The following is a 22,588-nucleotide window of genomic DNA, read 5'->3' as shown; positions in this document are numbered from 1 at the left end:
AGCCCCAGAGGTGGGGCTGCCCCTGGTGGAATGTGGCAGCTGTTGAACATCTGGCCAGCAATGCAGCCCAGCAGCCGAGCAGTGGAAGGTGGGGTGGCCCCTGCCCTGCAGAATGGCGGACCCGGGGCCAGCCAGCCCAACCGGCCATCTGAGCCCGGCCCGGGGAGCGAGTTCCCGGGGCTTTGCTCTCAGTGGCCTGTAGGTGAGACATCTCCCATCAACCAAGGGTGGTGACTCCTGAGCCTGCTTCCCTCCAAGCTCTGCCACCCGCTTAGACCCTGAAGGCCATGTTATCACAGCCCCTGCCGGTGAGAGGGGCTTGCTTCCTCCGTTCTGCAGCCAGGAAGCAGGCTCAGGCATGTCAAGTGTCTCATCCAAGGTCACAGTTTGGCCAGATCCAACCCTAGGGGTGAATGAGGAAGGAGAATTCCTGGAACCAAGCCCCAGGGACATGCTCCGTGCGTGCGTGTGTGTGCGTGTGTTGGGGGGGTGGGGGGAGGGGCATCACTGGTGACCAGGTGCGCTGTTTGCCCAGGGCAGTCCCCGTCTGTGCCTGTGACGCCAGGTAGCTGTGACCCCAGCGTCATTGTTGGGAGTACCACCTCTCATTCTCAGAAATGACCCGGTTTGGACAGGAAACTCCAGGGTCACCCTGTCACTCCTGCGTTCCTGCGCTGTCCCTGCCCCCAGTGCCACTCCTCCCGAGCTCGAGGCTCGGTGCACCTTCGGGTGGACTTGTGCTGCAGACTTCCACTTCCCGACTTCGCTCTTCTGTGAAATGGGAGTGTGAGTCCTACTTCAGAGAGTTTTTAGAATAAATGACTTAACTAGATCCGGTATTGATCCCGTGCACAGTGAGTGCTCAGAAAAATCGGTTGTATTAACAACACACAAACTCATTCTAATTTTTTTTAAAACATATTTTTACTGATTTCGGATAAGAAAGGAGAGGGAGGGATAGAAACATCAATGATGAGAGAGAATCATCAATCAGCTGCCTCCTGCACGCCCCACACTGGGGATGGAACCCGCAACCCGGGCCTGAGCCTCACCGGGGAATTGAACCAGGACCTCCTGGTTCGTAAGTCGATGCTAACCACTGAGCCGCACCAGCCGGGCTTGTTCTAATTGATTTAGTGTCGCTGATGTCCCAATGGCACTTTGTCATTATGCATCTCCCCTCACACAACTAAACGGTTTTATATTTTTCTTTCAAGAGTAAAAAATGAGGACTGGGGGCGCACAGCTCCCTCCTGAAAGTGCACACTGCGCATCGGGCGCTAGTAACGTAACGGCCCCGGTGGGTGGCGCATTCACTCCCGCCGCTGCCACCCGCCTTGGCTTCTAGCAGCTACTCCAAGCGTGCGAACCAAGAGCGCCCCCGTTTACTTTACGGGGAGCCCGCGGCCCGCAGCGGGCAAGGGACTTGGGAGGGTCCCGGGAAGAGCAGAGGGAGGCGCCCACGGGCGGCCCGCGCGTGCATTTTCCGCGGCCTCCAGCAGAGGGGCGGCCGGCGGGCCGGGCGTCCCGCATAATAGCCGCTTTGATGCCGGCGGCCGGGCGGCGGGAGGGGAGGGAGGCGGGCCGGAGGGGAGGCCGGGAGAGGTGTGTCCGGCCGCCCGCCCGCGCCTTCCCCCCGCCCCTCGGTGCCGCCGCCACACGCCGCGGGAGCTCGGACCGGGCGCCAGTCCCTCCTGCGCGTTCCTCGCCGCGGCCGCGAAGCCCCAAGCCGGCGGGAGCCCGGTGCTCACCATGTCGGTCGCGCCCAGCAACAGGTTTCAAGGTAGGCGCCGCTCCCCGCTCTCCCGCACCCCGCCCGCCCCGCCCGGCGCGCTGTCCCGGGTCTCCCGGCCGCGCACGTTGTGCCCCCGCCCGCCCGCCGCCACCTGTGCGCACCGCGGGCCGCGGGCTGCCGCGCGCAGGAAGGGGGCGCGGGCCGGGAGACCCCCGCTTCCCGCCGCCTCTTTGTCTCCCGCAGGAGGGAAGGCGTTCGGCATGCTCAAAGCCCGGCAGGAGCGGCGGCTGGCCGAGATCAACCGGGTGAGTGCGGGCCGCCGCCTTCGCTTTTCTAGCCCCGCCGCCCCGGTAGCTTGCGGGTCGCCCGAGCCGCGCGCCGCTGGTCCCCCAAAGCTCCCAGCGCCCCGCGGGGCCCATCTCCAGCTGCGAGGCTGTGCCCTCCTTCCTCCCCCCCCCCCCGCCCCCGGCCGGGCTCCCCCCAATTTCCTCCCTCCTCCCCGGCCCCTGTGCCTCCAGGTAGGTTCCCCCTCACCCCCTCCACTCGCTCTGGACCTGGCGTCTCGGGTTGCAAGTTGTTACTCTTAGAGTAGGAGGTGGGGCCAGGCTGGGAGCTTCGATACCAGCCTCCAACGCGCCCCCCAAGCCCACCTGGGACCGCCGCAGGTTAGAGAGGCTCAGAGGGGCCAGGCGGCTGCCCAGCAAGTGTGGGCCAGGCTGCTGTTAGCTGCCCGGGCTCCAGGCTGGCAGGCCAGTGCCCTCTCCACCATAGACAATGCTGGGCTCCTACCTGCCCTCACGCCCACCCTCGCAACTCTTTCCCACTCCCACGTGTAGCGAAGGCTCCCTCAGAGCCTCCGTGCTTTTCTGGCCGTCCTGGTGGGTTTCTATAAAGAAAACCACCCCGCCTTGCCAGGTGCACAGTGGGAGCCCCAGAACCATCGGTGTAGTGAGCGTGTAGTGAGGGGTAGATCCTAGAAGATAGGAAAAGTGTCAGAGCCTGCGGGATTGGCCAGAGCAGAGGCTGCGTAGCCAGCTCTGCGTCTCCACCGAGTTGCCCTGGGGTCAGCCAGGGAAGGCCTGCAGTGTGCTTGGTGCAGCACCAGCCCGGGGGAAGACCTCCGTGGATGGTGCTAGAATTATTCCCTGAGGAAGATGTCTCCGAGTTCCTTCCTAACTCTGTGGAGGCATGCCCACTGAAACGGGGCTGGGCATCCCCCCTGCTGGCTTCCTCGGGGTGGGGGTCGGGTGCTGAGCACCCAGGGTCCCAGCCCAGCTCTGAGTCCCAAAGTGGGAAGCTGGTGGGGTCAGCAGGGTCCTGGGGGAGGCTGTGGGGTGGGGCCAGGCACTGCATGGCTGCAGTATTTCAGTGGGGTGGCGGGGGCTTGCAGTCTGGACTCCCTCTTTGGTTTTCTTGGATTATCTAGAACTAGGCAGCCTGTCTGATTTCCTCCCACTGGCTGTAGGGATTTCGGGGAGGACTCTGGGAACCCCAGGGTCCCTCATTGCCAGCCCTACCCTGCCTGTTGCTGTCATCTTGAGCACAGTGAACGGGAGCCTGGATGCCTGGCTGGGATCTCAGGGGTCTAGGCTGCTGGGCCCCCTCCCAGTTCAGTCTGCAGCCCGCAGGCCTTGGCTTTGCTTGCGCTCTGGACAGGCGCCTGGAACCCTGACCTCATACAGCCCCCTGGGCCACTGGGCCGGGCGGGTTCCAAGCTGGCCGAATCCACCCATAGCCCGCAGGACCCTGAGCCAGAGACAGCTGGGGATGGGGAGAGGTGACTGCAGTTGGACAAGCCGGAGGAGCTGAGAGTATGGGACTTTCCGTGCCAACCCCGCCCTCGGAGGGGGCAGACTGTGGGGAGGCTACAGGGTTGTTTTGGGAGGATGACTGGGTTGGCTCAGAAAGGGGGGCTGGACTGGAGAGGGTGAGCAGGAAGCTGTGTCTACCCCGCTTGGGACCCCAGTGCCCAGAGAGGGCAAGCATAAGGCCACCGCCACCCAGAAGCCAGGGGCAGAGCTTGCAGTCTCGTATCCTTTCCCTGCCCAGATGCTATGCGGAGGCCACTGTGTGAGCCAGGCTGCTGGGGCGCGGGCTCTGGGCCCCTGGAGGAAGGAGGCTCCAGGACCAAACCCGAAACTTGAGCTGCTTCCCACCGCAGTGGGTGGAGGTGGCCCCGCCAAGGGTTAGAGTCGTGAAGGGGAGGGGAGAGGAGGGGAAGGGTGTCGTTGGCGCTCTGACCTTGAACCAGGCATCTGAGATAATGGTAGTCGGTTGTTGTGATTTCTCAGCGATATAATCTACGTAAAGCACATAAGGAGAGCTGGCTGCTGTCATGATTGTTATCGTTGGTTTGTTTAGGGCTTAAAGGTGCAGGGCGTGGACACCAAGGCTGAGGTCTGCCCCTGCTGGCCGCGCAGCCTTGGTCTGGAAGGGCCTTCATCTTGCCCGCCTGAAATGGGAGCAGTGGTCCCTGCCCTGCTCCGAGTCCCAACAATCAGTGGAGGCGAGCGGATGAAGCTCTTTGCAGACTCTGAGGGAGTCACTCTGAGGGTCTGAGTCCGTTTCACCCATGGCCATGGCCATAGTGGAGGCTCCCTGGAGTGGACAAGCTCTAGAAGGAACCATGTGGGCAGCCACTGGCCTTCCTTTGGGGTTCAGCTTCACTGCCCCACTGGAGTGGGGCGGGGGGGGAAGGGGCTGGACTGAGCCGCTGCCCAGCGACATTGTGGAAGCTGGAGGCTGTGAAGGGCAGGGCTTCGTGCCCACTGCGTGAGCTCGGGCACCTCTGTGGCTGCTGCTGGGGCAGAGCCTAGCGGGCTGGCAACTCTGGGGGCGTCTAGGGTCAACGTCCCAGTTCCTTTGGGGGCTTTTCTCCCCCCACTCCCCAGGGTGGGCCAGCTTCCAGAGGGCGGCAGGGCAGCTCAGTCTTAGCTGTTGTTATTATAAGGGATTCAGGAGCGAAAATAGACTTGGGTGGGCCGGAGGTCCTGGCCGATCTGGAGGGAAATGTGCTCTTTGGGTCTCACTGTAGCTTCTGCTATCATTTTCTGAGCCCTTGGCGTGTGCCAGGCAGTGTGCCAGGCGCGCTTGGGGCATCATCTCGTTGATGGCTCGCTCTGACCCTGTGAGTGTGGATCCCATGGTATAGAAAACAAGACTCGGAGGAGGTGGAGTCAGTTGCCTGGGTTTAAACAGCCGCACTTGCACCCAGCCTGTGCTCTCCGTCTCCACGCTGGATTGGGACTCCTGTGTGCATGCCCGCCCCCACCTCTGTGCGTGTGTGTGTGTGCGTGTGTGTGTGTGTGTGTGTGCATTCTCTGCACTGTGGAGCAGGCAGGCCAGGCGCACACCTCCTACTCCCCCCACATAGCTGACATTCTCTGAGCCCTGATGGCATGGCAGGTGACCCCAGGCCACAGGCCCAACCTTATATGGCAACAGAACACATTCTCTCCAGCTTTGCACAGGGACAGAGAGAAGTGGTAGGGCGGGTGGGTGCCCTTATTCTTGGGACCTCGGAGCGGGTCGGGGGTAGGGAGGATCCTGCAGGCCATGGGGGTAGGGAGGCTGCAGCTGGAGCCGGCCGGCCGGAGGCCAGGATCTTTACCCAAATAACAGGAGGTGGGCGTGGCGCTTGACCTGCATCATCTCACTGACTCCTGTCAAAGGAACGTTGGATCAGAAACACGCACCACGAGAACGTGTAAACATGGCCACGGGACATGGCTAACCAGGCCGCCCATTTCAGAGATGAGGAAACAGAGGCTGTCAGGTGAAGTCACCTGCCCGAGGCCCTCCAGCCAGGAGGAAGTGAGAGTCAGGAGTCTGACTTCAGACCCCGCCCATGCCCCGGCCTGGCCTGGCCCCTGTCCACCAGGTGGCCATGGCCTAGCTGTGACACAGGCCTCTCTTGCTTACCTGGATAAAGATCTCTGGCTGCTGTCCCGCCCTCCCAGCCCTCCTGGGTCGAATGAAGGGCACTCAGCGTTCCCTGTAGCATTTATGTGCCTCGTGGCTATTTCAGGACCCACGTGCCATCTGTGCTGGGAAGAGCTGGGCGCGACAGGCTGTGTATCTCTGCCCAGAGGGGTATCTGTCCCCAGCTCCTCCCGGGCAGTGGGGGACCTCTGTGACCTGACCCAGGCACTACGCAGGTGTGTCTTTTCCTGTGTACTGGCAGTGCCACTGTGTCCCTGCCCAGGTGAATGTGCCCAGCTGGCATCATTGGGCACCCGTCTCTCTTGCTCTTCCTTAATATATTATAAAGGAGGTGGTGATAAGCAGACACGTGAGCCTCCGAGGATTCAGTGTCCCCACAGGTCCAGCCAGTGGCGACCTCAGTGTGGCCATGTCACAGGAAGCGAGCGATGGAATTTCTGCAGGGTCTGCTTTACTGGTGTAGTCGATGGGGTGTTTTTCTTCAGCCGCCCCATCTGTTGGCGAGGACACAGCGTCCGGATGAGGCCCCGGAGCTGCTGTGGGGAATGTGAGCCTGCTGTCCTTTGCGGGTGCATGTTACAGGCTCCGTCTACGTGCCAGGCACCAGGCTGGGCATTTGTGGCCTGGTCCTGGCCCTTTAAGAACCTGTGCACTGCGTCATAGGCCTGACAACCTGGTATAGTACCGCCTGGGCTCGGGGTTTTCGCCCAGGGTTTCAGCCGCCAGCCCCTTGGATGGCCTCCAAGATGGTGATATCCGCCCGTCCCAAAATTCTGCTACAGCTAATACGTAAAGACGAGCCTGGAGGGCCGGGAGCAAGCAGCCGGGAGCAGGTGCTAGAGGTACCAGCCCAGAAAGAGAGTTAAGTCTGGGGGAATCAGGCAGGTGGCAGGGATCCGGGCTGCCAGCCTCTGCTGGTTTGGGAAACAGCCCCTCCCGGCATGAGCACTGGGATGGGACTCCCGTAGGCGGGGGAGATTTGATGTGCTCAAGGGAGCAGCAGTGGCAGGTGTGGCTGCAGGCACTGTCCCGTGGACTGGAGATAGGCGCGCTCTGCCCCGTGTGGATGGACTGTCACTGCTAGGTCAGCCAGGTGTCCAAAGTAGAGCTTGCCCTTGAGGAGGGATGGCCATCCCCAGACTCACCAGTGGGACTTTGTGGCACAGTGTGGGACAGGGAGTTGGGGCTGGGTCACTTCTCTGCCCTTGCCCTGCTCACAGTTACCTCTCTGGGTGATCCAAACGCATAATGGTAATTGCTAACCCTTCGTAAGGGTCTATGCGGTTAGATCATTTCATCCAAGCCAATGAGGAGATGCTGTTATTATGATCCCATTTCACAGATGAGGAAACCGAGGCCCAGAGTGGGAAAGCAAGTTGCCCAGGGCTACAGAGCTAGGAAGTGCTGGATCTGGGATTTGAACCCCGGCACCCTGATTCAACTTCCCTTCCCGCCCTGTCACCCCACACGCCCTGCACTCAGAGTTTATGTGAGGCTTCCGACCGTGTGGCTCTAGGCGAGACCTTTCCCGTCTGAGGCCTCAGTTTCCCCAGATACTGAACAAAGAGGACCAGCTGGATGCTCCACATTCTGTGATGGATGTTTTAATGGTTCTGTCACCATCCGGGGCCTTGCCTTGGACACCCCAGCTTGGGGAGTGACTGCTCAGCTCACAGCTTCCTGTTTCCGACCCCAGGCTCCTGCCTGCTTGCTTTTCCTGGCTCTTTGCCAGGGACTGCCCAGGCCACCAGGCCTCTGCGCCTGCCCCTCTGCTTAGCTACGATCACTTTCAGAGCCCCTCATTCCTGAAGGCCTGATAGCAGTTCCTGCAGCTGGAAAGGCGAGTCACTGGGCACAGTGGGCTGGAGTGGGAGAGGGGGTGGGGGGAGCGTAAACACTCCCCCACACCCTGTCCCCTGAGGGTTACCGGGTGGGCCCCTGGCTCTGGAATAACCTCCTTCTGCAGCTGCCCAGGAGGAAAGGTAACTCCTGGTATTGGCTTTCTTTGCTCAGAAACCTGTGGTCAGGCCACCTTCTCCGTGTTCAGGGCAGGGAGGGAGCTGGATGGTGAAGGGAGATAGTCCATGAACTATTGAAATGTTGTCATCTGGAGCAGGTTGAGCAACCTCCCTGGGCCTCAGTGGTCCCATCTGTCAAGTAGGGAGGCCGCGAGAGGGGAAAGGGACATCGTGAGCAGCCTACGTCGGGGAAGGACGCTTGCTTCTGCTCTTTTTACTGGGCCACATGGTCTGGACGATGAGCTGAGATTGTCAGTGGATCGTGTAGATAGAAATAACAGAAGATGACAGGCAACCGCAAACACTGATTTAGCACTTACAGGTGCCAGGCGCTGTTAGGAAATTCACAGGCATTTCCTCACATACTGTCCTTCTCAGAACAAGCCCGTGAGATGTTTGCATCCTTCCTACAGATGAGGAAACTGAGGCACAGACCAGCGAAGTACTTTTCACACAGCCGCTAAGTGGTTTACACCCAGGCGTCTGGCTCCAGCGTGCCCTCTCTGGGTTTCGGCTTTTGCTTTTCTTCCAAAGGGGGCTGACCTCTCTCTGTCTCCTCTGCCTGGGGACCCAGAGTCAGGGCAGCCAGGGGTCCTGGACTCTGCACAGATGGGGTGCCTGCCCACTGGGCATGGGTGGGCCCAGAGGATGGGCAAGGATGTGGGGGCAGACCACCTGAAGGGGAGGAAGCTGTGGGCTGCGCATAAGCAGGAACCACGACTCCGGAGCTTGGAGGTGGGGTGGGAGCTGGCAGCCCAGCCAGTGGCGCTCCTGTTCCTGCTCCTGTCGCCTGCCTTCCCCAGCCCCTGCCAAAGGCAAGTCCACACAGCTGCCCAGGCCCAGGGCCAGCAAGGGCTGCCTACCCACCCACCAATGGGTTAGTTGCTTTTCCCACCCCTGGTCACTCTGTGGCTCAAGCATTTGTTACTTTTGGCTCTAAGAAAAAATGTGATTCTAATCATTGAGTCACTCGTCCCCGTCCCCCCCCCCCCCCCCCCGCCCCCGCTACCCACCCACCCTGCCATTTCGGGTGAGAGAGGAAAAAGTCATTCTGGCTAAATGGCAGGCTTCTCCATTCATTCAACAGATGTTTATTAAGGGCCTACTACGTGCTGGGTGCTAAGTACCTGGGAGGCGCAAGACAATAAACAGGTGCTTCTAGAACTTGTGGCCGAGGGCCGGCCTCCTCCCATCATCCTCCCAACACCCACTTCCTCAGGTCACTCACCTTTCCTGCTCCATGCAGGCAGGGAGCCCACGTGCCTCCTCTGTGGACTTTAAGCCCAGCTTGGCCACTCGCTAGCTGTGCTGCTTTGAGCTCGTTATTTATCCTCTCTGAGTCTCGATTCGGTCACTCATCCTGCAAATATTTATTGAGCACCTACTATGCGGAACCTACCTTCTCACAGGGGGAGACAGACGATGGACAATACCTTTAATAAGCAATTACATTGTGTTAGGAGGAGATTCATCCCATGGAATAGAAGGTAAGGCGGTTGGAAGTGGAGGCAGGGGCTGCAGTGGGGTGGACGGGGCCGGCCTCATTCAGAAGGTGACAGTTGAGCAAAGGCTTGAAGGAGGCGAGGGAGAAAGTCATGTAGAAATGTGGAGTTGCCCGGCAAGGGTGGCTGTGGTTGAGCATCGACCTATGAACCAGGAGGGCACGGTTTGATTCCTGGTCAGGACACATGCCCAGGTTGCGGGCTTGATCCCTTACTGGAGGCAGGAGGCAGCCAATCAATGATTCTCTCTCATCATTGATGTTTCTATCTCTCTCTCCCTCTCCCTTCCTCTCTGAAATCAATAAAAATATATTAAGAAAAAGAAGCGTGGAGATGAGGGGCCAGGCAGGGGGCCCAGTAGAGCAAAGTCACAGTGGGAGCAAGTTGGCCGGGCCAGGCTGGGCCAATCGAGCCAAGGGGAGTCGTCATCGCACACCGGGGTTCCCGCCGCACTCCTATCCTTGCTCTCGGTCACTGCCTGGTTGTTCCATGTTCATCTCTGTGATTTGCCTCCAACACCCAAGCCCGTGCCCTACGCCTTGAGCCCCGTCTGCCTGGATTCCTAGAGGTGGTCAGGACACATTCCTAACGGCTCCGGCCGGTGCAGGGTTTCTGGTCGACCAGAACGTGGGAGCTGGGAGAGCCCCAGGTGCTTCCCGCCGCCCGCCCGAAGGTGTCCCTGTTCCTTCCGTGGTAGGTCTTCCTTACGCATCACCCCAAAGTCTGGGAACCACTCCCACTCGTCCCTCCGCTGGACAGGTTTGGGGTCTGTGACCCCGGGGGTGCCTGGTTTGCTCGGGGTCACAGACAAGAGTGAATTGTCCTACTTTTGGTTCGAGGTGGAAAGAGCTCTGAGAGGCAGCCAAGGGGAAGGGAGTCCTGGACAGAGCCAGCGGAGGACGCCAGCCTCCCCGGCAGCAGGAGAAGGTTGAAGGTTCCAGCTCCAGCTCAGTGCGGGCGGGGCTGTGTGCCGTGCATGGTCACGAGGCCCCAAGCCAGGCCCCGGGGCCGCCCTCCACCAGGCTGCTGGGGCACAGGTCCTGGCGTCTGGTGCGCACAGGTTCCAAACCAACCTGCGTTTCCTCAGTGCCCGGACTTGAGACGTATTATCCGAGCTCTGGGGTCCTCCTGTTCTTACCTGTAAAACCAGCGTCCTAGGGGATCCAATGGGGAGCACAGCGAGGGGGGTCCTGTTGGCATGTTTCTCCTTCTCTGTCAGAGGGTCTGGGTTCACATGCAGACACTTGGGCCCTGGAACGGGTCAGGTTCTGCCTCAAACTAAGTCACACCCGTTGCGTAGCGAGCACGGCCGGACCAGCGTGGTCATCCCCGAGGAGGGACAGGTGCCTGAAGAGGTGGGTAAGGAGGGGACTGAGACCCGAACCCGGAGTGCTTTCTCACCCGTTCGGCTTTTTGTCATTCTCTTGTTCTACTTTAAGCCTCTAGGACAGCGGTTCTCAACCTTCCTAACGCCGCGACCCTTTAATAGTTCCTCGTGTTGTGGTGACCCCCAATTTCATTGTGACAAATTGAACATAATTAAAACATAGTGATTAATCACAAAAACAATATGTAATTATATATGTGTTTCCCGATGGTCTTAGGCGACCCTGTGAAAGGGTCGTTCGACCCCCAAAGGGGTCGCGACCCACAGGTTGAGAACCACTGCTCTAGGGGGTTACACGACAGGCTGGGAAGGTAGTGAGCTCCCTGTCCTAGGAGATGTGTAAGTACAGGCACAGCTTAGTGGGAAGTAGCAGCAGGAATTTAGAAACAGATTGAGTGATTGACAGATGCCATTGACTACCACTGTGAATGCTCCCTGTAACCTTAGGATAAGAGCTCTGTCTTACTTGCCTTGGTCTCACCTGCTCCCTTGCTGCCTGGCACACAGCAGTGCACACTGCGGTCCCTCCAAAGCTGTTGAATGAGTGAGTCAATGAATGAATGAGGAGTGATGCCCATGTCCAGTCGGCTCAGTAATGAGAAAAGTGCGGTCCAGAGAAGAGAGGGCATTTGCGGAGTCCTGTGCTAGGGTGGGCATACACCCTTTGCTTCCCCATCTGCACGCAGGTTCTAGGGCGGTTTGAAGATTAGTAGCGACGCCCTGTGCTGGTTGAGCAGGTGCTGACGAATAGGTAGCTTTTGTTTTAAAGCCAGATGAATGCCTGCCATCTGCCCATCTTTAAGGGTCGAGGTCAAGGATATAGACTTTGAATGAGATGGTGCTGAACTGAAGCTCCGCTGTGTGAGCCTCAGTTTTCTCATCTGTAAAATGGGAAACTGTTGGGTCCACTGGCGGATCCAGAGAGAGCATGCGGGTAGCCGCTTCATTCTGGGGCTCTTATTGGTGGCCCTGACCCTCCCTATCTGGTTCTGAAAGGACTCATTTGAATCTCTCCCAGCATCGGAGGGAAGGTGGGCCTGTTTTATAGGTGAGGGCACAGAGGAGAAGGGGAAGTGACCTCCCAGGCAACGCACAGTCACGTTCTGGCTGGAGCCGAGCCGAATAACACGACAGCTGCTTATGGAGCACTCGCTGTGCGCCAGGAGTCACACATGCACTCCCCTTGGATTCTCATGCAAACTCCAGAAGTAGCTGCGATGATTATACCCCTCGGAGAGAAAGCACTGGAAAACCAGAGAGGAATTCGTGCGCTAGGGTCACATACCTAAGCAGTTACTGCGGAACCAGGCGGCTTGTCTTTGGGCTCATTGCTTCCGGGACCCCAGAGCGGGGTGCCCTGGGGGAGGCAGGTCCCTACACCGATGATCCCGTGTGATTGAAGGTGTTCCATCTTCTGGAGCAGACCCTCCAGGCCCTGCCCAGCTTCTGAGCCCACTTCCTCCGCGGGGGCTGGACTCGCACGTCTGACCTGGCAGGAGAGGAGGCCGGGGCACTGGGCCTCCTGCGGGCCAGTCCTGCCTGCTGCCCGCTTGCTCAGCTCTGCCCTCTCGCCTCTGTAGGAGTTTCTCTGTGACCAGAAATACAGCGATGAAGAGGACCTGCCAGAAAAGCTCTCAGCCTTCAAAGGTGAGCAGGGCTGGCTGCCCCACCCCCCGGCCCCCATCCAGAGGATTCCTTGCCCCCAAAGGGCCAGGCTGCACCCGTTTCCTCCAAAACGCCCCTATTCCTGGTGGGCTGCAGAACAGGGTGCCCAGTGAGAGGGAGCAGGCCCCTCCATGGCCTCCAAGCCCCCCTGGCCCCTTCACCCCTCTCCTGTGGGCCTCAGTCTGCCCCTGCCCCTCTCCCCACAGCTGCCCCGCAGGCTCAGGTTGGCTCCTGCCACCGCTGCCCAGGCCCTGCGCGCTCCTGGGCCCCAGCACACAATCAGGTCTTTGTAGCAGCCCTGGCCTCTCCCCCTCCAGCTCTCCCCTCCAGCGGGGAGCATCGGCAGCCCCTGTGGAGAATGGACGCTTGTGTCTGCGCAGTGGGCCAGGGGGCAGAGTTTCTGCCCATTGAATCCCAGCAGCACGGGATGAAAAGAAAACAGGGCCTGGGAGCCAGCGCGCACGCGGGGAGGGGGCGGCATAAAGGTCCCTCTGTTCCGGCCGCGGGCGCTTGGTTCCGGGCCAGCGGCTCGAGAAAGGAGAGGAGCCCTGCACATAAGGAGCAGGCGGGCCCACCTTTCCTGCGGGGGGTGCACTCGGGCGCCCTGGAGGACCACGCGAGCATCCTCGAGGCCGCATCCCCCCAGAGTTGTGGCACTGCGGGCCACCTCCCTGCTCCCAGCAGAGAACCTGCCCGGTCTCCCCAAACTGCCCACGCTGCGGTTGTCCGGGCAGGACACCATTGGCTAAGCGCTTCCCCTGCTGTGTTGTGAACGCCCTGAATCATCCCCCTCGGCCAGGAGGGAGGTGATGCCGTCTTTAACTTAGAGAAAGTCAGCTCAGAGAGGTGGGGTCATTTGCCTGGGCTCGCACAGCTCCCCTTGGGCGGAGTTGGGGCTCGAACCTACATTGATCTCATTCCAAAACCCCTGCTCTTAACCATTATGCGATGGTGCTTTTTACACTAAAAAAATATAAGAACTAGAACAAAGGTATCCCCACCCCTGCCCTGTCGCCCTACCCCTGCCAATCATCCCTAGGAGGGCCTGGCAAGGGAGGAGCAGCCCTTCCCCTCTCTAGTCACCGATGGGGTCACTCTTCACAGGTGGCCCTGGGAAAGGGACAGGTGTCTGGGTAGCAGGTGCTGGGGGGGTGTGGGGGGGTGCCCAATTAGAAAGGCTGGGAGCCCTGAGGCCTGAGGAGGAGCCCTGTGTCTACCTGGGAGGGATGTGCCAGGCAGAGGGTGGCAAGCCCAGTGGGAGCAGGTGGGGGGCCAGGCTCAGCAGGCCAGTGGGTGGAGCGAGGGGATGGAGGGCAAGGCAGCCTGAGAGGCTCCTGAAGGTCCGGGTCCTCGAGGCCCCTGGGAGGACCTCGGCTCTTGGCGCTGGCTGCTCCCTGCGGAGGCGCCCCGAGGGCCCTGCTCTCCTGGGCCGGGTGGGCTGCCCGCGGCCACAGGGCTTGCTTGCACACACCGCCCCCGACAGAGATGCCAAGGTGTCCACGTCATTCTCTCGCTACTGGGGGTTCCCGGGACCCCTGGATCGGGACGTTTGGCTCAGTCTGTAGGTGAGCTTTGTGGGGAGGGCAGGCCCACGGGCACTCCTCCGGGAAGAGCATTGGCTTCTCGGTGTTGCCCGCGACCAAAAGGTCCCGAACCACAGGGACTCCTTACGGTGGTGCCCACACCTGGCTGCCCGCCAATCTGCCTCTCCTGGAGCAGAATCTATTGTAGTCACTGAGGCCGATGGATGCAGCCAGCGTCAATGCTGGGACCCGGAGGGAAACAGCTGTCCCGCGTGGGAGAGGTCAGAGGGACCCCTCACGCCTTTCTCCGTGGCCCACAGGAGAGCAGTGCAGGCAGGACGAGCTCTTTTTTCAGCTGAGATGATGGGACTGGTTTGAGACCCCCACTCGGATGAGGAGTTAGGGGTGGGCTCCCCAAGGACCTGGCCAGTTGCCCACAGGGGAGTCACTGGGACCCGCGGGGCCACCCTTCTTCCAAGCTAATGCCGGTGTTTGCTCTGTGATTTCCAGAGAAGTACATGGAGTTTGACCTGAACAATGAAGGCGAGATTGGTGAGTGAGGCCGTGAGAGTGTTGGGGGACCAGGGTGCTTGGTGGGTGGACGGTGTGACGGTCCAGAGAGCTGCACAGACTCACCTGATGTGTGAGGTGTCAGGAGCGTGAGGGGCACACACCGAACCCTCCCAATGGGCGGGACCAGCTGAGCCATGGTGGAGCCCGACTGCCTTACCCTGGATCCATCGCCCCAAACTTCTCTTCCCACTGTTTCCCTCCCGACCCGCTCCTGCCCACGCCTCGGCCTCCCACCCCAGGGGACCCAGCATAGAGAGTGCCGCCCCAGCGGGGGCTGGAGGTGCTCAAGCTTTTGACGCCCTGGCCTAGGGGGCTGGGGTTTCCTTGGTCCCCAAGCCTCTCCTCCCATCTGTTCACTGTCCTGCTGTTGACAAAGTGCCTCGTGTACACTGGGTCCCTCCTCCAACACACCCTCATCCTATCCTGCCATCCAGACGCTGCGGGTGACCAACGTCTGTCCCCTGGCACTTACATTCAAGACCATGTCTTGACCTTCACCAGTAGCAGAATGACAATCATCCCATTTCACAGCTGAGGAAACTGAGGCTCAGAGGGACGAAACGACTTGCTCAGGGCACGTGGTTGTTAGGTGGCGGGCCCGGGTCCTCATCCCTCCTCTGGTTCACCCTGAGCTCGTGTTGCTGCGTTCCTACTCCTCTGTCTTCTCTCTTTCTTCCCCCTTTCGGATATTTTTATTCTTTTTCCTCTTCAGAAAAAAAAAATTTATCAAGTTAAAACATTTTCATCAGAAAAAATTCTGGAAAGCCCAGCAAAGCACAAAAACAAGTAGACGTCACTCACCCACAGCCCACCTCCCAGAAATAACTGCTCTGCGCGGTTCATATCCTTCCACGCTCTGTTCTCATCACAAGTGGTTTTATAGCGTTTTTAGAACCTCCTTTTTTTGAAAAGTAACATATTGTGAGTATTTTGACATATGATTTACTTTTCCTTTGAAATATAATTAGTGGCTGCATAATATTCCATTGTGGGGATGGACTGTAATTCATTCGGCCAACGCCCTAGTGTCATTGATAATCCATCTTTGTATGTGAATCTTTGTCCACATTATTTCTTAAGAGTAAATCTCAGGAATTAGACATCCCGGGTCAGAGGTTTTTGAAGCATCCCGCCAAACGGCCTTCCAGAAAGTTCTTGCCAGCTTCGAGTCTGGCCAGCATCTGCGGGAGCCCTTTCACTCCTTCCTGCAGAGGCTGCCCAGCTTTCTTTGAAATGCCCTGGACATCCTGGCACCTAGGGGTCTGGCACCGGTCCTGCCTGCCCTGCCTCTCGGGTGAGCTGGCTTCACGGCCGGCCCTAAAACCTGCCTGCCGCACCCCCTCTCCCGCCATCCTTTGCTGACCATTGTTCACGGAACAATCCGAAGGAAATTGCCTCAGATCTTGGGAGCCGGGTGGTCAGAGGCAGGACTCCTCGGGGCGTAGTGATTTTCTGGTGCCTCCCTTGTTTTTCTTGAATTTTGTTCTTTTGTTGCTTTTCCTGCTCTGCAGGGTATTTTTGGACCCTCTCCCTTCTGGCCTAAGTGGTGCCCTAGACTGCAGGGTGGGAGTGGCAGAGGGGAGAAGCTGTCCCCTGACCCCCGGGAGATGATGTCGATGCCTGGGATCAGGCCAGGTCCCTGACCCCACCTCGCTGGGCAGTGGCCTCCTGGCTCCCTGGGCAGCAGGCCCAGGGCTCCCCCTACCCGCGGGGAGCAGCTGAGATCACAGGAAAGAACAGCTGCTCATCACTGTGCGCCTGCCTCCTGCCGGGTGCTTCTCGCGCATCATCCCTCCCAATGGTCCCATCAACCCGTTTTATTTTTTAATATATTTTTATTGATTTCAGAGATGAAAGGAGAGGGAGAGAGAGATAGAAACATCACTGATGAGAGAGAATCATTGATTGGCTGCTTCCTGCACGCCCCTCAGTGGGGATCGGGCCCACAACCTGGGCATGTGCCCTGACTGGGAATCGAACTGTGACCTCCTGGTTCATAGGTTGATGCTCAACCACTGAGCCACGCTGGCCGGGCCCATCAACCCATTTGACCACCGATGGGAGTGAGGGTTATGCGAGGTTAAGTAGCTTCCCCCGGGTCCCACAGCCAGAAAACGCAGAGCTGGATTCCAACCCAAGTCTCTGTGACACTAGAAGCGCATGTCCCTAACCGCTAGTCTACATGGCCTCCGAAGGATACGGGCAGGGAGTGATAGGTCACTAGAGCAGCAAGGCCATGGACTTGCCTGCCTCCCCCTCATGGGCCTGCTTTTCCTCCCGCAGACCTGATGTCTTTAAAGAGGATGATGGAGAAGCTTGGGGTCCCCAAGACCCACCTGGAGATAAGGAAGATGATCTCGGAGGTGACAGGTGGGGTCAGCCACACCATCTCCTACCGAGACTTTGTGAACATGATGCTGGGGAAACGGTCGGCCGTCCTCAAGCTGTGAGTACCTCCCGCCTCTCCCGGGGTCTCTGAAGGCCCGGTCACTGTGTGTGGAGAGGCCCCTGGCCCGTGTGGCCGCCGGGCAAGGCTTTTCATTTCTCTGAACCTGCCTTCCTTACCTGTCGAATATCACACTGGCGTGTACCGTGCAGGTGACATTAGCCTGTAGCAGAGGCCGGGTAGAATCGTCACTTAGTGGCAGCTGTGATGACAGTGGCAATGACGATGACAAAGCTACTGGCAAAACTTTCTGAACCTCGGTTTTCTCGTTTGTAAGTGGCTCTCCCACCCAGGTGGTGGTGTGAGCACAATCTAGAGTTAAACACCGCTCTAGCGGGCGGTAGAGTTGGCATGCTACTCATCTGTAAGATAGAGATGTAATAAATATCTTCCGTGAAGCGTTGTCCTGAGGATTCATGAGAGAACACACCTGAGTCTAGCCCGGTACCTGGCTGATGGCACCTAGACCCGTGGTGACTAAAGTCACACTCTGTACGCAGGTTCTCCCCCACGAGGAGCTGCAGAGAAATTCCCTGCAGAGTCTCGTGGTATTGGAGCTGAAAAGGACCTCTTGGCTTTCATCAAATAAGATTAACTTTTTTTTTTTCAAATGTCAAATAGACTTGTCTCATTTTAAAAACGGGGAAATTGAGGGTCCAGGAGGCTGAGTAACCGGCTCCTGAGCCCATAGTTGGAGCTGGTCAGAGCTTTTCGTGTGGGTGGGGCGGGGCCGGAGGTGTGCTGGGAAAAGCACCAGGGTCAGATGGCCCTGGAGGGGGCGGGGGTAGCGATCAGTAACGATAGTAAAAGGACGTCGAAGATTTCGTGCACATTTACTGTGTCAGGCACTTGACACTTTAGACTTACCATTTGTTAATTCAGCAAATATTTACTGAGTACCAACTGTATGCAAGGAATTATTCTAGGTGCTGGGGACACACGAGTTGCTGGCCTCCTCCTGGAGCTTACATTCTAATGGCAGGAGACAAATAAAAACACCAGGTTGTAATGGTGTCGTCCAAAAATCACAAAGTGGGAAGAGGAATGGAGACGATGCGATGGGGGTAGGAAGGACCTCACTGAGAAGGCGACATTGACCAGAGCCCTGAGTGAGGGAGATGGGAAGAGAAGAGCCATGTGAAGATCTGGGGGAAGCTTTCCAGGCAGAGGATATGGCACGTGCAAAGGCCCTGAGGCAGAATGTGCTCTTGTTTTCAAGGGACAGCACGGAGGCCAGGGTGTCTGGGCCATTAGTCAGGACACTGAGTGGAGGATAAGTCTGCAGAGGTGGGCAGGGGCCGGGGGACATGGGGCCTTGTAGGCCTCAGTCAGACTGAGCATTTTGTCCTACGGTGGAGGGAGGCCACTGGAGTGCTCTCAGCTAGGGGCTGACTTTAAAAGGCCCCTCTGGCTGCGGCAGGGAGGCCTCTGCAGGTGAGGGGTGCAGTGCTCGCTTGGAGAGGTGCAGTGCAGGGGGGCAGGGGCTGTTGGCCTGCGCAGTGATTTTGGAGGGAGAGCCGGAAGCACTGCTTCCTTGCCCAGAAGTGGGGTGTAGAGGAAAACGGGGAGTCCGAGGAGTCTAAAGTCTGGGGTCTGAGTAACTGAGTGAGCGACTGTGCTGTGTGCTCGGCAGGAAGAACAGGCCGGGGAGGGGGGAATCAGAGCTCAGGTTTTGATGTGTTCAAGGGAAGTGCCCTTCAGACAGCCAAGGGGAGAGGCGGAGGCGGGAGCTGGCGGTGCAGATCTGGAGCTCAAGACAAGCTGTTTGTGGACGGTGGCCCTTTGGGTGGGATTTAAAGCCGGGGGGACGGGAAGAGCCCAACCAGGGAATGACTGATGCCTGGACCAGCTCCAGGAGGGAAGCACTTGGGCACCCTCACCCTCCCTTCCAGGTGGAAACACGAGCATCAGCGGGGTCCAGTGCCTCGCTGGAGTCCCCAGCTGGGAAGTCGTAGGTTGGGGCTCAAATCCAGCTGTTTCCCCCCAGAGACTACACCATGAATCCCTACCCTCAACTCGCCAGACTTTCCTCTCAGAGCAGTGGGAGGTTTTTGAAGATCAGAAGAGGTTTTGAGCAAAGCTGTGGCCCAGCCTAGCTCCGCCTCCTCCAGGCAGTGTCGTTAGGGGAAGGTGCATGGCCTAGAAGTCAGGGATCCCGAGTCTTGTCCTGCTCGGACTGCCTGTGTGGCTCTGAGGAGTCACATGGCCACTCTGCCCCTCAGTTGTCTCCTGTGTAAAGTGGGACTGGGAGCCCCTCCCACGTAGCTGGCGTCCTGGGCTTCGGAGAAGACCCCGCTGCGAGATGACTGGAGGGCGCTCTGCTGAGGACCCGCCAGGGAAGGCTGGAGGAGCTGTCCCTGGACGGGAGGGTCCTAATCCTGTTGTTTTCTTTTTTCTCCATCTCCAAACCAGAGTCATGATGTTTGAAGGAAAAGCCAAAGAGAGCAGCCCCCAGCCGGGTGGCCCCCCTCCAGAGAGAGACATTGCCAGCCTGCCCTGAGGACCCGCCGGGACCTGCCCCTGCCTTCCCTGCCCGTTCCTCCCCCCTTTATCTCGCTGCTCTCTGGACTCATGTTTTGTCTTATTTGGGGTTTTTTTGGTCATTGGGCATGTTTGTTTTTTTCATCTTCGGAATCAGTGATCTCTTTGTAAAGCGCAAATTATCTGCCTTGAAGGGGATCTGGGGCCCCTCCCTCTCTCCTTTCACCCTCCTCCCCACCCCCATGCATGCAGAAGGGCTGACATCAAACCAAAAACGGGAGAGGGCGAGGCCAAGGCAGGGGGCTGGAAGCCTGTGATCCCCGCGCTTGGAGCCATCCTTCCCAGAAGCCTCTGCTCTTAGCCCCGGCTTGCTGGCCTAGCCCCGGTGAGGACCTCAGACCAGCTTCAGGAGACCCTGGAGTAGGAACAAGGCTGCAGGGCCTCGCTAGGGAATTCCTCAGACACAGGTTCCAGTGCTCTCAGGGGTCCAGGATGTGGCCACTCACTGTCCTACCACCCAGGTGACGCCCCCCTCAGGCCAGGCTTCTTCTCATCCTCAGTGAGCTGGCAGAAGGAGGAAGCAAGCAATTTGAGCCCTTCAAGAAGGTTCCGGAAGAAATCCTCCAGCCTTGCCCCCCGGCCACCCTTTTCAGGCAGCTCAGAGGGAGTCCCGTCCCTTGCTGGGCAGTAAAGGGCTTTGGAAAGAGAGGGGAGGCCAGGGGCCTTGGGAAGGGGGTCGTCTCAGTCTCGTCCTACTTTGTAGGGAGGATGCTGAGGGCAACAGGCCAGGAAAATGCAGAATAAAATGCTTGTGGCAAACAGAGCACAACTTGGCTAAGCCAACCAAGACCTGAGAAACGGGAGGTTGCCTCTCCGATCCCAGTCCGCTTGGAAATGACTGTGCTTCCCCATTCGCCTCCCACCTTACGTCACTGTACTCAGTCATGCAACAGGTATTTATTGACCACCTACTATAAGCTTTAAGTCTCCCCTTTGTGCTGACATGTGCTGTGTCCACTGTCTCTGCAACTCACCTCACCCTTTCCAGATCGCCCCAAACCTCGAGCTTGGGCACTGGACTGGGGTCTCCTGTGTCCTCTATTATGGACTCACATGGTTTTGCAGCCCCTGTAGGTTAGCTGAGCCCGTCCTCCCGTGTCACAGGTGAGGAAACTGTGGTGGCCCACAGGGGTTAAGTGCCTTGCCCGAGGTCAGGGGTTCAGCAGGAGACGGAAGAGCTTGGACTGGAGTCCAGGTGTTCAGATGCCCGCCCATGCTTCCTCGCTGCTCTGGGCTGCCTCGCTGCTCCTAGGTCTGCACTGGGAAGACCCCGGGCCAGGACTCCCCTTCCCAGTGCCTCTGAGTCAGCACCAGGGTTTGGGTAAGGGCCAGGTCTGCCTCTGTAATTCCGCACTCGCTAGAGCTTTTCAGCTAAGCTGCTTCTCAGAACGCACACATGTGGGTGTCACACTCGGCCCCATGCTGCCTGAGCAGGAAACTCAGCCTTGGCCCCACCTGTGCTCTGGAGTCCCTTACTCTGCCCGCTCAGGACTTAGATGCACTCACCCATTGAATGTATTTATTAAGCATCTGCTATGGGCCAAGAGCTAAGAACCCAGTAGTGAAATAGACGCATATTTAGAGTCTAGTGGGGATGTCAGACCCAGACAGGGAAAAGTGAGATGGATGTTAGGAAAAAGGGGGCTCTGGGGTGACTGCACTCCAATCCTGGGGGAGCCAAGCTGGGCCCAAGACTAGGCAAGAGTCTTGGAGAAGCCTCTGCCCAACCTGAAGCGGCAAGGTGCTGCTGGAGCTGGAGCCAGCGTGGGTTCCTGGGGCTCCTCGGTGACCTATCATCAAGGGCCCAAGGAGCTGCCCTTCCAGCACCATGAGGGCGTGGAGCTGGCAGGGGATGGGAAATAGCTAGGCCAGGTTCACTGGTTGGTCTCAACCAGTTCAGCAGCAGATTATTCGGCCGTGGCTGGCTGAGCTTCAGGCTAAGGAGCTGCTCAAATGCACAGGCCTAGTTGAAGTTTAAACCCAGCAAAAACAGTTCTCCCTGTAAATGTAAAATCTCACCCCACCCCCTTCCCTGTCTTGGCTCCCCTCCCCCCAAGATCATTAGATAAGCAGCTGCCTATCCCCACCCCTCCCTTCTACCCCTCCTCTCTGGGACTGGATGCCTTTGAGCAAGGTAGAGCTTTCCTGGACTACCCACCATAGTTAGCGTACCTGATCCTCACTCAGAGAGCAGGGCAGAGCCAACCAGGCTTCTTTCAATAGGCCCCCCAGTTTACAAGACCACAGGCAAGACTCCTCAAGGGAGGAGAGCGAGGGATGTGTCCGCAGCTCTGGGAAGGGCAGCACCGGGAGGAAGAAGGGCTCAAGAATGGCCCCTGGAGCGGGGGTTGGGGGGAGTCTGCATGTATTTCAGGTTGTGGCTATTGGCTCCTGCACTCTGCTCTGACCAAGGGCTCAGCTTCTTAGATCTCCAGCTGTCTTCTCTCTGAAAGACCAAATCTAACTAATGGAACCAGAAACGTGGGGACTGCCAAGTGTGGCTTTATCCCCGCGACTCGAAAGGAAGGTGTGCCAGGCAAGTTCAGGTGGATGCAATGTGTGTGCGGCGTGCGTGGGAGTGTGTATGGTGTTGGAGATCATCTCTACAGACTGGAAATAAAACAGACAAACTTACCCATGTCTCGATTGGTGTGTCCTGGGGATGGGTTCCAGGGCTCAATGAATTCTGAAGAGCTAGCGAATAGAGTAACTGGATGAGTGTGTCTTGTGTACCAGGCTCTGCTAAACACAGGACTTCCTCGCCTAACAACCTAAGGAGACAGATTCTCTTTGTCATCATCCTTGTCTTACAAATGAGAACTGGCTTGGAGCAGATCCGCAATTTGTCCCCTCCCCTCCAATACACGCGCACACACACACACACCAAGAATCTCTGTCCTAGAGCATTTTTCACATAAATCCACTACAGAAATGTCCACGGAATTGTCGTCGATTAGCATATCCGGAGGAACTGGACTCTAATCCCGCCTCCACCGCGCTCTGACTCTGGGGCACTGGGTAATTCCACCTTCTCTGTGCTTCCAGTTACCGCATCAATTAAATGCAACGGCGGACGGGTGACTAGGGTGTCTTGAAGATTAAATAACACACCTAAGGTGTTTTGCGGCTTCCAGGCTTTTGCTTCGTCAGCCATTACCTGGAAAGGAGCAAACAAAGCTGATGGTTGGTGCTCTTTAACCTCCTAAGTCTCCCGAGGGGAGGCCCTGCCCCATCCACTTTCTGAACGTCTTTTCTT

At 58.3% G+C, this 22,588-nt stretch overlaps 1 protein-coding gene across 1 annotated transcript; it reads left to right on the top strand.

Moving 5' to 3' along the window:
* Window positions 1-1,646: 1,646 nt before the first annotated feature.
* On the top strand, window positions 1,647-21,966 carry AIF1L (allograft inflammatory factor 1 like). Its single transcript, XM_070430431.1, has 6 exons — window positions 1,647-1,783; window positions 1,979-2,040; window positions 12,165-12,231; window positions 14,283-14,324; window positions 16,629-16,791; window positions 19,204-21,966. Exons 1-6 carry the CDS (start codon window positions 1,753-1,755, stop codon window positions 19,289-19,291), a joined length of 453 nt encoding a protein of 150 aa, XP_070286532.1. The 5' UTR covers window positions 1,647-1,752; the 3' UTR covers window positions 19,292-21,966.
* The last annotated feature ends 622 nt before the right edge of the window (window positions 21,967-22,588 follow it).

The sequence above is a fragment of the Myotis yumanensis genome, unplaced genomic scaffold (genome assembly GCF_028538775.1).
Source record: "Myotis yumanensis isolate MYYU_CA2020_CCGP unplaced genomic scaffold, mMyoYum1.0.hap1 SCAF_12, whole genome shotgun sequence".
Classification (NCBI taxonomy): Eukaryota; Metazoa; Chordata; class Mammalia; order Chiroptera; family Vespertilionidae; genus Myotis; species Myotis yumanensis.
This window is presented reverse-complemented; position numbering and strand designations above follow the sequence as displayed.